This window comes from Phodopus roborovskii, unplaced genomic scaffold, assembly GCF_943737965.1.
Source record: "Phodopus roborovskii unplaced genomic scaffold, PHOROB, whole genome shotgun sequence".
In the NCBI taxonomy this organism is placed as follows: domain Eukaryota; kingdom Metazoa; phylum Chordata; class Mammalia; order Rodentia; family Cricetidae; genus Phodopus; species Phodopus roborovskii.
Window position 1 is genome coordinate 9,547,107 of NW_026125295.1, and position 15,915 is coordinate 9,563,021.

General features: G+C 55.2%; 1 protein-coding gene across 3 annotated transcripts in view; it reads left to right on the forward strand.

Moving 5' to 3' along the window:
* The first annotated feature begins 4,005 nt into the window (after window positions 1-4,005).
* Window positions 4,006-15,915, forward strand: part of Vipr1 (vasoactive intestinal peptide receptor 1) — a 28,637-nt gene continuing 16,727 nt past the window's right edge. Inside the window, exons 1-2 of one of the 3 annotated variants that reach the window (XM_051202678.1) lie at window positions 4,006-4,442; window positions 13,976-14,081. In XM_051202678.1, coding sequence (XP_051058635.1) covers window positions 4,365-4,442; window positions 13,976-14,081 — 184 coding nt within the window. In that variant the 5' untranslated portion in view covers window positions 4,006-4,364. The remainder of the gene's footprint in view (window positions 4,443-13,975; window positions 14,082-15,915) is intronic. The other 2 variants (XM_051202668.1, XM_051202658.1) reach the window with 2 other exon arrangements.

A 15,915-nucleotide genomic window follows, 5' to 3' on the forward strand; every position in this document is an offset into this window, starting at 1 on the left:
AGCAACAGTTGCCCTAATGGACACTGCAGGCAGACACATGTGCCTGTGTGCACGCATTCAAGGCTGCTGCTGGAGAGTGAATGTGATTAGCAGCCCCTCTCTGCAGACTCTCCAGACTTCTGCGCCAGGGATCCCATGCCCAGAGGCCTGAGGAGGGACTGCTGACTCCTGAGTTTGGGGGAAAGGAGTTCTCACGTTGTCTCTCTGTTCAGATAGGGCCCAGGCCTCTTCCTCAGTCCTTTGGAGCCAAACTCAAGCTCTCCTCCTCTCTGCCTCCCCTTCCCATGCCTCAGTGTTCTCTGTGTGGACATAGAGGCACACCGCTTGGGTATCCTTGAGAAAGAACCCATTTACCCAGCATGCACAGTGCTCTGTGTTCAGCACCCGTACCCCAAGCCTGCCCATAGTTCCAGCTCTCATAACCCAGGCCTGCCCATAGTCCCAGCACTCAGGATGTGGAAGGCGAAGGATCAGAAGACAAAAGCATCCTTAGCTGTATAACAAGTTCAAGGCTGGCCAGTGCTACATGAGACCCTATGGTGGGGGGGAGTAGTAGAGAGGAAGTGTTTGAGTTTCTTATCCGTCACACAATCTGGAAGATCTCACCTCGCTGCCCCCTTTCCCCTCCTTTACCATTCACAAGGAACCCTGCCCTCAGTGAACTTCCATTCTCCAACACCCACCTCATTATTGCTCCCTCAGCCTCCTGAGATGATGGGCAGGATGGCACTGGCCCTCCCCGCAGCTCTAAGCCCCAGCCGTCGGAATCAAGGGTGGCCATTTCAGCACTGGGCCCTGGGCTCCTCTGCTATGCCCACCAGTCATTACAAGGCTCCCCCTCCATGAGCAGGTAAGGCGGCGGGGCCTCTGTGAGATCCCTCGTCCTCTGCTCAAGGAAGGCTAGGGCCCTGGGATGACACAATCCGTGCTTCCCTCAGTGTCAAGCCTAGCCTCATCACAGAGCCAGACATGGTAATGAGAGAGAGAGAGAGAGGGAGAGAGATGAATGAATGACTGCATGATATAACAGAAGACACACAAGAAACACCCTTTAAACATTAAACACCTGCTCAGGCCTCCCTGCCCCTCCAAGCCACACAAGCAGTTAAAATGCTCTGGCACTCAGAAAGGTCTAGCCCCCAAAGAAGGGGTGCAGGGGGGCAGCTGTCAACACCCTCCTCCAGTGATACAGACTTGAAGCTGTCAGTCCCTTCAACTCGGAAGCTCAGGGCAAGTAAAGTTGCCTTCATCCAGACAGCAACGTGGGCGGATCTGCTGGTGAGCCCTGAAACAGCAGCTACCCAAGCCGAGCTTGTCACTGGCCTTGAGTTAGCCCCCATCGTGTTAAGAACACTCCATGTTTCGAAGCTGCACTCACCATTCACCAGAACCTCCTTACCATTGACTCATCAGCCACAGCACAAGGCGCTGACTAAGGCATCCTGAGAGGTGGGTGCGGGCCTGGAGGAGGCGAGGGTGGCACACGCCACAGGGATGCATTGGGCTGGAAGCCAGGCAAGCTCAGATGAGTAACTGAAGATTCTCTCTGCTGTCACGGGGAACGGCAAGTGACTGTCTCCCTTCTCCCCCACCCCCCTGAATCTGCTGCACCCCTGTGATTCTGGCAACTAGAAGGGAGGTAAGGGGCTGAGCCAAAATCTGGGAACAGGTTGCAGGGATCCAGAACAGATCTGCCTAGCAAGAGGAGCTTCGGGAATGGGGACAGATTGTGGTTCAGGCTCTCCTGTGCAACTGTTCCAACCTAGATTAGTGAAGCAAAGGCAAATAATAAATCGGGGACTCCTTCTCAGGACATGGTGGGGAAGGCAACTACACCCATCACCACAGGTGTCCGCTCCCTCCGCCTTAGGTGCCATCTATCTCCTCAGCCTCAGGAGGCCCACCTGCCTCCACCCCACTTCCGGCATCCCTTCCTTCCCGAAGCCTTTGCTATCGCCTTAGTAAACAACAGTTGCTCTCCTCAGATCCCACAGGGCTTCCCAAGAGTAAGCTCATGGTTGACCTCCCAGTCACACGATTTGAGAGCCAGGGGTTGACACATGGTGAGTGTAGCCTAAGTTGAGTGTTTGTTTTTGCTGTTTTCTTGATCTTTTTATTTCTGGATGTGTCTTGTGTCCTACAATGGTAAGGAAGGATGAACTCCTCAGGGAAGAATCCAGAACGAACCAAGAGTGGCTTTCATGGAAGAGAACTGGAAGGAAAACTATTCTCCCTGAGCCACCTTCCTCTCCTGGGGGTCAGGCTGGGAGGACACCAGCAGTTCCTGCATGCCCTCTCTCCTCTCGGTGGCAGCCTGGCACCCACCAGCCCTCCAACCCCCAGCGTAAGAGGGGTCAGTGTGGCCAGGGCAGCCATTACCCCTGGTGCCCTCTGCCTTCCACCCATTTACGTCACCTACCTGGTGAGGGCCACAGGGAGAAATGGAGTCTGGCTCCCTCCCACCCTCCGGTCTCCACTCCCCCCCAAGATCCTCGTCCACAGAGAGCAAGAAAATGCCAACGGACCCATACGGTGAATGCCGTGTTCAGGCTGGCCTGATATCCGCTGCAATCCTTTACCCTCTGGCGTCTCAGGCATGAGCCACCATCTTTGCTGATGGGACCTCAGCATTCTGCAGCTGCAGCTGCAGGTGACATTTACATCTAGGACTTGACGACACCACCTCAAGCTGATTAGACCCCACTGCCCCGTTAAGGGCCCAAGGCCTGAGAGGACGGTACCGAGGACCACAAGGAGAAAGAACGCTCTGCTCTGATTCCTGTGCTCATGGTGGCTCCTGATGCTGAACGCACTGGAAGGCAACTACTGAACCACTCCCTCTGACATCCCCGCATCGGTAGAAAGGCCTGTGTCCAGCACGAACTGCAGGGAGAGCCCCTGTATCTCTAACCTCCATGCCCTGATGAGTATAAGATGCCTGACTGGGAATAATAAAGTCAGGGGCAGAGAGAGCAAGGAAGGGGGATGGACCGATGTAGAGGGGGGAGGGGGAGGGGGACGGGCAGAAAGCGCCACCCAGCCAGGAGAAATGGAGGGAGGCCAGGGGTCGCTTCCAGACTTTTCTGTAACAGTCCTCAAGGCCACGCCCACAGCCCTAGTTTCCCACGTTGCAGGTTGGGAAGGCCAGAGAGTCCTCGGGGAGATTCCCGCGCCCCTGCTGGCCAGAAAGCGCCTGGAGACGGACCTCCTCCAGGCGCAGAGCACCCTCCACTTCGCGCGCAGGCACTCGCGGCTCTCTCCATCTCTGCACCGAACCTCGGTCTTCCTCCCTCCTTGTTTCCTGTCGCACCATCACCCCCCCCCACACACACACACACAAACATCACCTCTCACTGGGACCGCCCGAGTTCTCGGGAAGACCACTGATTCCCTAATAAGTCGCCCGCTCGGAGCTCTGAGCCGGTGACCCCGCGCCCCACGCTAGCACAGAGTAAACCGAGCCCTAACGACAAGCGTAGGAGGGAGCGCAGTCTCCGATCACCCGCTGCCGGCCGGCGCGATCTTGGAGACGCAGCGCGGGGCACCGACACCCTGGTCCTAGTTCCTGGGGATCTCAGACTCCGGGTGGAAGTGTCTGCGGACAGTGCGGGCCCGCGAACAGGTTCAAGCTTGGGTCCCCGCGCCGTGGCGCTGGAACATTGAGTCCGGCTCCCTCGCAAGCTGCGCGGACCGAGACGAGTGCACCTCTGAGTGCGCGCTGTGAAGGGGCCACGACGTCCTGCCTGGCCCCAGAGCAGCCTGGAGGAACCCCGAGTCAGGGCTCCCCGACTACAGCTCAGCTCCCCTCGGCTTCTCCAGCAGCGCGATACACGGGACCCCGTTGTTACCCAGTCTGTAGCCCCTGGAGCTGCCGCCCTTCTGGTCCGGGAATCTGGGCTGCGCGCGGGCGTGGGAACCAAGGAGGCGGCCGCTCCTCTCCACCCCCACCCGCTGGAGCAGAGGACCGGAGGAGCACGCTGCCGGGGTCCGAGGGAGCGGCCTGGGTTGGGAGAGAAGGTGCAGGCGCGGGCACGCTGGGCGGTGTGGAGCCCAGCATCCCCGCAACGGAGCCGCTAGGACGAGTCTCGAGTCTCGCTGCGGCTCCCGACGACACACAGCACCAACGGGACTCCGAGCTCACGCCCCGGGGCGCCCAGGCTCCGCCCCCTACCTGCGCCGAGGCCCCGCCTCCGCCGCTCCATTGGGTAACCCCGCCGCCCGTCAGACGAGCCCCCGCCGCCCTCTCCGGGCCTGGAGCTGCGCCTCTTAGCGCGGGGGCCGCTGGCCCGCGCCTTTCTGCCGAGCTGCACCAGCCGCAGACCCCGCAGCCGCTGCGGCCGCCCGCGGCGGGCTCAGGGCGGACCATGCGCCCTTCGAGCGCACCGCCTGCCCGCTGGCTCTGCCTGCTGGCAGGAGCCCTCGCCTGCGCCCTCGGACCCGCGGTGAGTGTGCGCCCCTCCACCCGGATCCCCGGGATGAGGGAGCTGCGGGGGCAGAGGATCTGGGGCCATCTGGCCCCGGGGGGTGGGTGGGGGGTGCGCAGAAGCGCGGTTCTCATCTTTTCACCCGGGGCCGAATCTAGCCCAGAGGCGTGGGAGCTCGATGGCACCGGGTCCCTCCCAGCACAGCCTAGAGGGCTTTCACCTCGAGCGATCCCAGGCAGCGGCGGAGAGGCTGAGGGCGAGGGGGAACCCCAGGCTCACTTTGGAAGGAGTGCCTGTACGGGTGCGTGGGGGGGAGAGCTGTGGGTGGCAGGATCGGGTGGGATGAGAGATCCGGTAGACAGTGAGGTGGGAAGGAGGCTGTGAGGGTGGGTCTGGAAGTGTCTCTGGGCATTCTGTGAACTTGTGAGATGTGAAGACCCGCCAGCAGCAGATGCAGCGTTCACGCCTATGGCATGGGAACGGCCCTTGGGATCTTATGGGTGACAGGACTGTCCTCCTGTGCTGTGTCTCCTCCAGCTACAGGGTAGTGGTGGGCACAGAAAGGCCAGAGTTGGTGGCAGGTACTGGCACGTGCTGGGGAAAGCAGGGGGCCTTGCTCTGCCTCAGACCACACACGGGCATGTGTGTGGGTGTGATCCTGTGGCTGTGTCCCCAGGGCCATGGGCACATGCCGCTGGGTCACCTCCTCCAAGAGTAAGGAAGACCTCAAGACTCAGTCTGCCCATTTTACAGAAAGGCAAAAGGAGGGCACAGAAGCCACACCTGTCCTTGTCAGCCATACTTGGATAGAGGCGATCGTCTTCCTCCTGGCCTGTAGGTCTGTTGCTTCAAGACAGTCTGTCCCCAGGTGCTTTCTGGTCAGGAGACAGCAGGCTGCCTGGAGGAGGCAGGGAATCTAGAACCCACCTAGTGGCTTCTACCCCACAGTTGCCTCCCTTATCACCTGCACCAAGGCAGGAATTGGGACCGGAATCTGTTTCCACCCAGCTGGCACAGGCTAGCCTGGAAAAGGTCATTGTCCGGTGAAGGCGCAGCCCCCTGAGAACTGGCAGGCCTTGCCCCCTCCTCTAGTTCAGAGTCCCGCCCCCTCACACTCCAAGCTCCATCTCACTCTGCCCCTCAGCTGCACAGTCTTCAGGCCACACAGCAGCAGCTCTCCAGCTCTCCCAACTCTGGTCTCAGCTACTCCGATTCACAACTGGGGGTCTCCAGGTGTCCTCCGTCTGGAAGCAGCTTGAGCCCAGCCCCTCCGATGCCTTCCTTCCCGTCTTCCCAGCTCATTCATTCAGCAGCAATTCTGACTCCTCCTCCTGACCGCTTCCATCTCCCACTCTGACCCGGTCCTTCGTTCCATTAGCCTCCCCACCTGAGTTGCCCTGCCCCTCACGTGGAGCCAGATGCACTGTCCTCTTGGTACAGTTCAGGGCCTGCCCCACAAAACAAGGGGAAGGGACTCAGCCTGGCCTGGAAGAGGGTCCCTGTTCTTGCCTTGCCCCTGTCCTTACTTGCTCCCTCCTGGAATGGACACCCAGTGTTCCTGCTCCAGCCGGACTGGGGGGGGGCATGTTATCAGAGCCATAAAATAGCAGCTGCAGAGTTCACACTGAAGGCACAGAGCCTTATCGCTCTGTTTATGGGGCCCTGCCTTGGCCTGGGACTGGGAAGGGAAATCTTTGAACGGGGAAGGAAAAAAAAAAAGGGGGGTGGGGGGAGAAAAGAAAACCTCCAGTGTCCCCAAGAAGGAAGTAAAGTATGTCCCAAGGCCTTCTGTAGCTCCTGCTCCCCCCCCCCCAGGGCAGCAGACAGATGCCCAGTGCCAGGCTGGTGGGGACACTCAGAGCCCTTGTAAGAGTTTCCACTGCAGGAGCGCGGCACAACCAGTGACCTCAAATGGATGTGGGACACAGCCTCTTAACTCTGAAGGACAGGGCTGCTGTGACAGACAGACAGATGGACGGACGGACGGACGGATGACAGGGAAACCCCTTGAAAGAAGTAGGGTAGTGCCCTGAAGTTTGGCCACATTGGCCAACCTTTAACTACAAACTATGAAAACAAATTTTGCTTGCCTGGCCCCAGAAGGAAGAGAGAAGCCGAGTCCTGGGTTCCATTAGAACCCGAATGAATTAGGATGAAGGGCAAGGCTGGCTGCTCGTTCCCCACACAGTTGGAAATCACCTGCTTCGGAAGGTCACACCTCACTGGAGGAGTACTTCCTGGCCACTACTTCCCAGGGACCTCCCACTACTGCCCAGGCCTCTGGCCTCAGCGGGCCTTACTGTGAACTTTAAGAGAGATGGTGGCTCCTGGTTCGGCTACCTTTCTGGACTAGAGACAACTTCAGTTATGCCTGCGTAGCACCCCCCGGGGGCCCCCTGAAAGACAGAAGTCTCCAGAGGTTTATGCCCCCCTCTCCCGGACTCTGGAGGCCTAGCCTCCTCTGAGGCTTCTGTATTTTACATTGGGGTCACAGCTTGGGACAGGAGACTTAGACCCTGTCCTGGCCCACAGCCATGTCTTGGGAAGCATCTTAATCTCCATAGAAGAACCCGGTTTCCGCCTCTCTGAGGGGACAAGAGGGCCCTTGGCCCAGTGTGAAGGAGAATTGGGAAGGCAGGGCAGGGCTGGAGCTAGCCCCACTTTCTAGCTGGGGCCCGATCTTCTCTGAACCCCAGGTCCCAAATGAGACAGGGCTGGATGTCCAGACGGCCCTGTGTGAACTCTGTGACCCCTGAGGGAGGAAAAGGCAGTGCAGTTGTTGTGTGGCCGGTGTGACAGTCATCCCTGCTCCTTGATCCTTGAGCTTGGACCCTTTATCCAGACAGGGCAGGCAGGATCCATGGAGTGGGTGGGGTGTTCTCATGCGGTGTCTTCGGGAGGTGGCCAGACCTCTCAGAGGAGGCTGACAATAGTCGGCAGGGCATCTCACAGTGAGGGAACCCTTGAGGGCAATCCGATTTGTGTTTTCATACCAGCACAGGGCCTCGACCCAGCCACCCTCCTGCCATTACCAACCCCTTCACTGCGGCTGCTAGGGCATGGGTAAGGGTTGGAGGCTGGGGACTAAAGTGAGCGGTGGCCTTTTCTCCGCCTCTCACACTTTCGCCCTCCCATTTGGATTCCCAACATTGTGTGCAGGAAGAGCCACAGTACATAGAAACTCTCCCCTGCTTCTCGGCAATGCTTGTGAAGAGAAGTTTAATCTCTCCACCCCATGAATAGGCTTCTCTTCCTTTTACCGTAAACAATGTTGCAAACATAAACAAGTAGAAAGAATATTAGTGATAAAGCTGTGAGTGCCTGTAATTCCAGCCCACAGGAGGCTGAGGCAGAAGGGCTGAGTTCAAGGCCAGCCTGGACTCCTCGGTGAAAACTTATCTCACATAAATAAACAAGTAAGGTTAGTACAATAAGGGACTGGAGAAATGGCTGCAGTGGCTGAAGAGCAAACGCCCTGCTTTGCAGGAAACCGTTACTGGTACACTAACCCCACCTATAACTCCAGCCCCAGGGCATCCAGAGCCCTCTTGTACACTCTTTGTGCAGGCATGCGATGGACATGCTAAGATACACGTGCACACACATAAGAAATTAAAAATCCCTGTGAAAGGATAGTACAATCAACAGACAAACATTCCTTAAGTTTGACATTGGGTAACTTCAATGTTTAATTTTTACATCACTTGTTTATTTTGGCTAAAGTAAATTTAAGTCAATTAGAAGAATATTGGCCATTAACCCTGGTCCCAAATGCATCTCTGAAATCAAAGACCACTTTCCTGGATAGCTATGATATCCTCACGCCTCACACGCTAGTCTCTCCCGTATCCAATACCGAAATGTTCTCTAACCACACTTAAGCATCACAAAGTGAACAGTGACATTCTCAGAGGGTTGTCTTATTGCAGTGGCTTTTCTGTCTGACTGATGGGGTCAGACAGCCAGCTGGCAGGCACTTGGGGTAATAGTGAGGTGCCTTGGCAGTGAGCATTGGGCAGCTTCCCCAGGCAGGACCGCCCTCTATGCATTCTGTCTTGTGTGGTTCAAGGTACTAAGATCCACATCTCTCAAGAAGCACCTCCTCCTGCCACCTTCAAAACAAGTTCTTCCTGCACAACAGGGCATTGGAGGAGGGGAAGAGTCCACAGGCTGTTGAAGATTTGCAGCCTTGGGCTCCTTGGATGGTTGGTATTGGGTGTACTGCAGGTGGTATTAACACTACCAGCACCCACAGATCCTGGGTCCTCTTCCTCCAGGGTGTCCAGGACACAGAAGATTTCAATTGAATATGTACTCTGTGAAAGGCTTCCTGCCCCAGAGGAGACTTCCCAACAAATGCCGGAGGTGGAGCAGGCTGGGTGTCTCTGCTGAGAGTCTAGCTCTCGAAAGTGTGTGTGTGTGTGTGTGTGTGTGTTATGTGTGTGTGGTGTGTGGTATGTGTTGGGGTGTGATGGGTGTTGGTGTGTGCTGGTGTGTATGGTGGTATATGTGAGTGTGGTGTGTATGTGTGTGAGTGTGGTGTGTGTGGTATGTGTGTGTGGTGTGTGTTGGGGTGTGATGGGTGTTGGTGTGTGCTGGTGTGTATGGTGGTGTGTGTATGCTCTGTGTGTGTGTGTGTGTGTGTGGTGTGTGTGTGTGGTATATGTGTGTGGTGTGTGTTGGGGTGTGATGGGAGTTGGTGTGTGTTGGTGAGTGTGTATATGTGTGGTATGTGTGTGTGGTGTGTATGTGGTGTGTGTGTGGTGTGTGTGTGTATGTGGTGTGTGTGTGTGGTGTGTGTGTGGTGTGTGTGTGTGGTGTGTGTGTGTGGTGTGTGTGTGTGTGTGTGTGTGTGTGTGTGTTGGTGTGGCAACCACATATGTCAACTTACTACACCTTCCTTTTGGGGTTTCTCATGCCTTCACCAATAAGGTGAGGTCTTTAGTCGTCTACAGAGCTTCTCCTTTCCAGGGTCATCAGTTTCCCTCTGTGCCTGTCATCACATGATTGAGTTCAGGGGTGGAGGGACCTAAGTGAATGTCAGTATGCGTGATGGTTTCTGTATGGGGCTAATACAATGGGGAAGATACCAAATACCTGAAGTGTCCTACCAGCTACTGCTGATTCCCTGCCTCTTCTGATGGCTCCAAATTCTGTGACAGGTCACAACAGCACAAGTCATTCGTAGTGACTCCTAGTGCTTAGAATTCTGCAGACAGCACACTTGTCTTGAATCAGTCCACCTCATACTCCCCTCAGAGGCCGCCTGTCCCCCAAGAGATTCTTGTTCCCTTGTACCCAAATACCTATAATGAGATGGGTCTTTGCAAAGTGTTCGTCCCCTACCCTCACCCTTCTGGACCACATCTTTGAGGGTCCCCCATAGCCCAGGAGTCAAACGTCATACTTCAAAATGGGTATTCAAGGCCCTTCCCAAGTTTGTCCCTGCTTTCTTTCCATGACTCCTTGCAAGATGTCCCTAGAAGTCCTCACAGAAGCTATACAAGTCTCCCTGCAACCTCAGACATGGTGGGGAGTTATGTCTGCCAGCCTGTGTGTACCCTGGGATGCTCACTCCACCCCTGGTTGTCTAACTCTTTCCACATTCTGTATAAACACCCTGCGTGATCCACCTAGATCCCACCCCAGAGCTTGTCCAATGAGCAGCAAACTTGGCTCTATTTGCCCAGGGAATTTTCCAATGTCCACTGTATGTCTGGAGTCCAGAAGGATAATGAGGATGTTTAGAAAAAGGAACAAGCAGGACAGGGTCTGTCTGAATTCCTCAGTGATAAGGGCCAGAGGGAGCTGCCCTGGCTCTGTCCTCCCAAGGGCCATGGTTGACCAGATGGCCAAAGGCAAATCTCTGGCAAAGGATTGATGCTACACAGACTAGGGTCAAAGACTTGGGTCCTATCTTAGGATGTGACTTACTGGGTGACCTCAAGTCCCTCTCTGGGTCACTATTTCCTCTACATTCTTCCAGACAGGGTTGTTTTATTCAACTAAATTTTGGCAGTTTAACTAACTGGATCCCATACCTCTTCACGGTTCACAGCTATCCAGGATTCCAGATCACCCTGGGGGCTCCTGGATCCATGCCCCTCTCCTCTCTCTGACTCAAAACCATGCTCCAAGGCAGTATTTCTGGAGGGACAGTTACATGATGTCAGCCAGAATTTTATTAAAGAGTAGTAGGCAGAAGTGGCTAAGAACTAGGTATCCCATAGTGATTCAAAAAGGAATATCTGGGGAGATGGTTGATGTTAACCTGTTTGCCTTGAAAGAACAAACACTTGAGTTAGATCTTGGGAACCCACGCTAAAATTAAAGGAAGAATGGAGGGAATAAAGGAATGAAAGAACAAAAAACTGAGTGACTAGCAGGAACTTGAAATCTCAGTGCTGGGGAGTCCAAGACAAGTGGATTCCTGGGGCATGCAAACCAGCCAACCCAGTCTGTTTAGCACATTCTAGGAACACACACACACACACACACACACACACACACACACACACACACACAAATATGGAATACCATTTGGCAATCTGTGTACTCATTACTCTGGCTTAAGAAGACCCCCCAAGAACACTCCTCCATTGCTGGTGGGAGTGCAAACTTGTACAGCCACTGTCGAAATCAGTATGGCACATTTCTCAGACAATTAGGGATTAACCTACCTCAAGACCCTACATTACCACTTCTGGGCATATACCCAAAGGAGGCACATTCACACCACAAGGACATTTGCTCAACTATGTACATAGCAACATTATTTGTAATGGCCAGATCTTAGAAACAGCCCAGATGCCCCTTCAACTGAAGAATGGATAAAGAAAATGTGGTATATTTACACAATGGAGTACTATTCAGTGGTAAGAAATAATGACATCTTAAACTTCACAGGCAAATGGGCAGAACTAGAAAAAAAAATCCTAAGTGAGATAACCCCAAACCAGAAAGACATAATAGTATGTACTCACTCATAAGTGGATGCCAGACATAAAGCAAAAGATACCCAGCCTCAGAGAAGCTAGAACCCTCTTCCAGAAACAGATGGAAGCAGATGCAGAAATCCACAACTAATCAGTGGGCCAATCTCCTGGAGGACAATCACAGTGAGGGAGGAGCGATAATATGAACAAAGGAGTCAAGATCATGATGGGAAAACCCTCAGAATCAGCTGACCCAAGCTAGAGAGAGATCACTGACTCAGGTCTGACAAATGGGGAACCTGCATAAGACCGAACTAGACTCCCTTAATATAGGTGACAATGGTGTGACTGGGACAATGTATGAGCCCACTGGCAGTGAGTCCAAGATCTAACACTAATGCACAAACTGACTTAGTGGAGCCCATTCTGTATGGAGAGATACCTTGCCCAGCCTAGACACAGGAGTGTGGGGGTGGGGAGAAGCCTTGGTCCTGCCTCAGTGAGATGATGGGACAGACTTAGACTTCCTAGGGGAGGCCTTACCCTCTCTGAGGAGCAGATGGGATGAGGGGTGGAGGGAATGGGAGGAGAGGGGGGAGGGGGGCTGAGACTGGAATGTAAAAAAATAAAATAATAAAAAAAAAGACCCCCCAAAGTGAGAGACAGCCATTGCTCGGTCCTCAGACCACAAGAACGGACACTTCGGGGTCCTGAGATAGGAAAACTAAATAGCTTAAGCCAAAAACAAGGCTATTGGCTCATGTTGTGGGAAGATCTGGTTTCAGACATAGCTTGCCTTCACTGTCAAGCATTTCTGTCTTTTGGGTTTTTTTTTCCCTCTGTCTCCACCCTGCCACCCCCTCAGTGGCCTTCATCTTCATGTTCTGTTTGTCAACAAGATTACCACGGAAGTCCCAGCCTCTGGTCCTTTGAGGTTTCTCCAAACCAGTGGGGAGAATTAAGCCCACTTGCCTCCTAGCTTAATCCAAAGTCCCAAGAGTGTGAACCTTCTGTCTCAGAGGAGCCTGGCTTGGGCCAGGTGCCAGGCACTGAGTCTGGGACTGCTGAAAAATCTTGCTCACACCGGTGCCTGCAAGAGCGTTCACCAGGAGCCATGACGGGGCTGGGGTTGTCTCTAATGAGACCCTGGCACCAGAGGACAGGAAAGCTTCTGGGTGTGCATGTGCACAGAAATAGCCGGGTATCCACGCGGCACACCCTGCCTTGGTGGCTCAGCTCAGTGTGACAGAAGGTGAAAATGTGAGGGAACCCTGAGAGTCAGTAGGGCATGGGGACAAAACTCCGAAGGCATGTGGCTGTTGGCAGACTGGGCCTGGGAGGGTGCATAGTGAGGAGGTGTGTGTGCTCCCACAGGAGCAAGGTGGGGGGCAGCTGGCTGGCCCGCCCGACTGCCTCTTTCAGAGGTCACCTCTGGGAGGCCGTGACTACCCCACTTCCCACACCTGAGGATGCGCCAGTCACGGATCCCCTAAGCCACATCTCTACAAGTGTCCCAGCTGAAAGAGGTGGAGCATATGATCCCCAAGGGGACACACAGGCCCTGGGTTCTGCTGCCGGATGCCCCATGATAGATCCATGCTGCTTTCCATCCACCAAGCCCAAAAGGACTTAGCAGCCCGCGTCCGGATCCCTGTTGGCTGGGTACCTTTGTTCAAATGTGGCTTCCGGTCCTGGACAAGTGAGGCCTGGATGGCAGGGGCATGTGGAGGAGGGGGTCTCCCCATGGACCTGGGCTAGGACAAAGGGCCGGTTGGACCACTGGTGACCTGGGAAATGAGAGTCACGGGAATAAGAAACCTATCAGGGCGGAGGGGACATAGTGGCCAGGTCACTCCCCTCACCCACACCCACCCCCAGCCCTGCTGGCGAGCAGGAGAGAAGAAGCAAGGGCTTCTCCATGCCCCTCCGACTTTCCAGAGGCTCAGGAGGCCTCCCTGGTCCTCGTGGAATCCATTTTAGCTTTTATTTTTCTGTGGTGAAGGAGATGGCGCTGTCTGGGCAAGAAGGGTCAGTATTCCTGCTCCATCTTCATGAACAGAGACTCTGCAGATGGAGGAGATGCTGCAGCCCAGCCAGACTCCTTTGTTCTGCCCCGGCTTGGCCCCAGGAGCTTGAGGATGGTGTTGAACATCCTACAACAGGGGAATCACTAGCATGGGACAGAGTGGCAGAGACTAGTGATCAGCTCAAGATTCTAGGGAAAAGCTCTCTGACCTCTACCTGGGGTTGTGCCTCCCCCCAGAGTTAGGATTCATAGAGCGGCAGCTGGGAGCCAAGAGGCCTGAAACTGTCCTCAAGGCAGAATCCAGGGGTCAGGGAGAAAACTGCCTAGGCCTGAGGAAGATGCAGCCTGGGGCTGTAGTTGGCTGCAAACTGGAGCTGGGATAAGGGCTCATCTGGGCCTAGGATGGGTTCAGTCTGGGGCTAAGATGGGTTGTAAACTGAGGTTTGGGGTGGAGGTTCAGTCTGAAGCTACAGTGAACATCCAGTGTGGAACTCAGATGCTCAGGATGAGAGCTGGTTCCGCCTTGGCCGTCTCGGCTCAGTCCCCGAGTCTGTGGATGAGGCTGACATCTCTGTCTGCTTTGTCCTCAGGGCAGCCGGGCAGCCAGCCCGCAGCAGGAGTGTGAGTACCTGCAGATGATTGAGATACAACGCCAGCAGTGCCTGGAGGAGGCCCAGCTGGAGAACGAAACCACAGGTGAGTCTGGTGGAGGCAGAGGAATCCCAGGTTCCCTCATGTGAGCAGCCCAGGCTGAAGCATGCGCCTCCCGCAACTGTCAGGGAATACACAGCAGAAGGAACACAGGCCTCCATGCTTTCCTGACCCCACCCAGGTCTGGGAGTTCCCAGCTCTTAATCTGGCAAGGACATGGTGAACCATGGCTCTGAAAGCCCAGCTAGTTCTGCCTTTAAGGGTCCAGCCACAAGATCTAGGGTGCTCAATGGTAGAGACTTCCATGATGAGTCAGGTGGGTTCCATGAACCCTTGCCTCTCCCCGAATCCTGTGGGAGCACGATTGACCCCTGGCTTAACCTACAGCACATATGAAACCAACTGGCCAGACCCTGCAGGGATCATCAGGACAAAGGAGAGCTCGATCTACTTGGCTTGGTCACCCAGGGTTGAGCAAATTTGAAAAGGTGGGCAGGGCTTGGGAAGCAGAGGGATTGAGAGGATGGGGGGCCACGACTCACTGCATTGGGAGACAGCCAGCATGGTGTGGCAGAGGCAGAAAGGCAGCTGGACCTCCCTCATGAGTCCTACCCTCAATGGGAGCAGGGAGCACCTGTCCAGCTCGCTGCCTCCTGGCTCCCGGCACCATTCTGGGGCTGTTATGTAACCTTTTCAGGTTCCTCCTTTACCTGGGTGCAAAGGCCTCCTGTGCTCATGAGTGTATGTGGGCATGTCCTCTCACAGATGGGCCTGGCCTGAGCCGTACTTTATGGCAGAATGGCCCCTGACTCCTGTGACCCTGAGACCGAGGCCTGGGTCAGTAGGTAACTAGAACTAGACCTGCCTATTGCCTATAAGCCCCAGCCTCTGCTGCCAAGCTACAGAGTGGTCTCAGCAGGCCTCAAGATCACGGGGGAAACCCCAGGAGCCCAGACTCCAGGCCCTGGGCCCCACTAAAGCTCCTCTCCAGACTTGTCCCCAGAGTGGGGACTGGCCACCCTCAGGAACCCAATGAGGTCACTGCTGGCACAGGTTGCCCGTGGAGTGCCAACACCCTGTACACAGCAACAACGGGCCTGAGATCTGGAAGAAGGCAGGCATGGGTGTGCAGATTTTGGATCTTCCCTAACTGCTGTTGAGGCTCTGTATACGTCCACGGGGGCACAGGTGGCCACCCCCGGCCCGTGTCTGTCTGAGGCTGCGCCCGGCCCTCCAGCCGACCACTCTGCCTGCCTCTGAGTGTCCGTGTGTGAGTGTGTGTGTGAGCGCGTCAGTCTGTTCACTGTTCCTCTCCGTGTCTGCTCACTTGGTGGTTTTCCCATGCCCATTCATGTGTGTTTGCATGTGTGTCTGGGATCAGTATTTCTGGAAGTGCATATGTGTGTCGTTATGTATAGGAAATTATATAAAATTGACTTAACGGGGACTTTGTGCCTGCCTGCCTCTCTGTTTGCCATCTCAGCCTTAGTTGGTTTTCCTTTTGGGATCTTAGCCCTAAATGGGCACATGGGGAAGTCTCCCAGACACACAGTCATTTCTAGAAACCAAGCATTTTCATGACATCATCCCTCCATGCTTCCCAGCCCAGCTGCCCCAGCAAAACCAGCCCTGAGGTGCCCCCTACAAGGAGCTTCCCAACCTGTACCCGTACAGGCCCCTCTTCCTCGGTTCCCTGTCTGCTTGCTGAGCTGAGCCCAGCACCAGCTCACAGAATGGCCTTGGCTGTGCTGCAATTCTCTGCGTTCAGATGCAGCGTCCCAACGGGGCACACGTAGCCAAGTGCCCTTCTCTGCTGTCCCACCTCTAGTAAAGCTGAGCACATGACCCAGCACCCCTGCCCCCAACTCCAGCTCAGGCT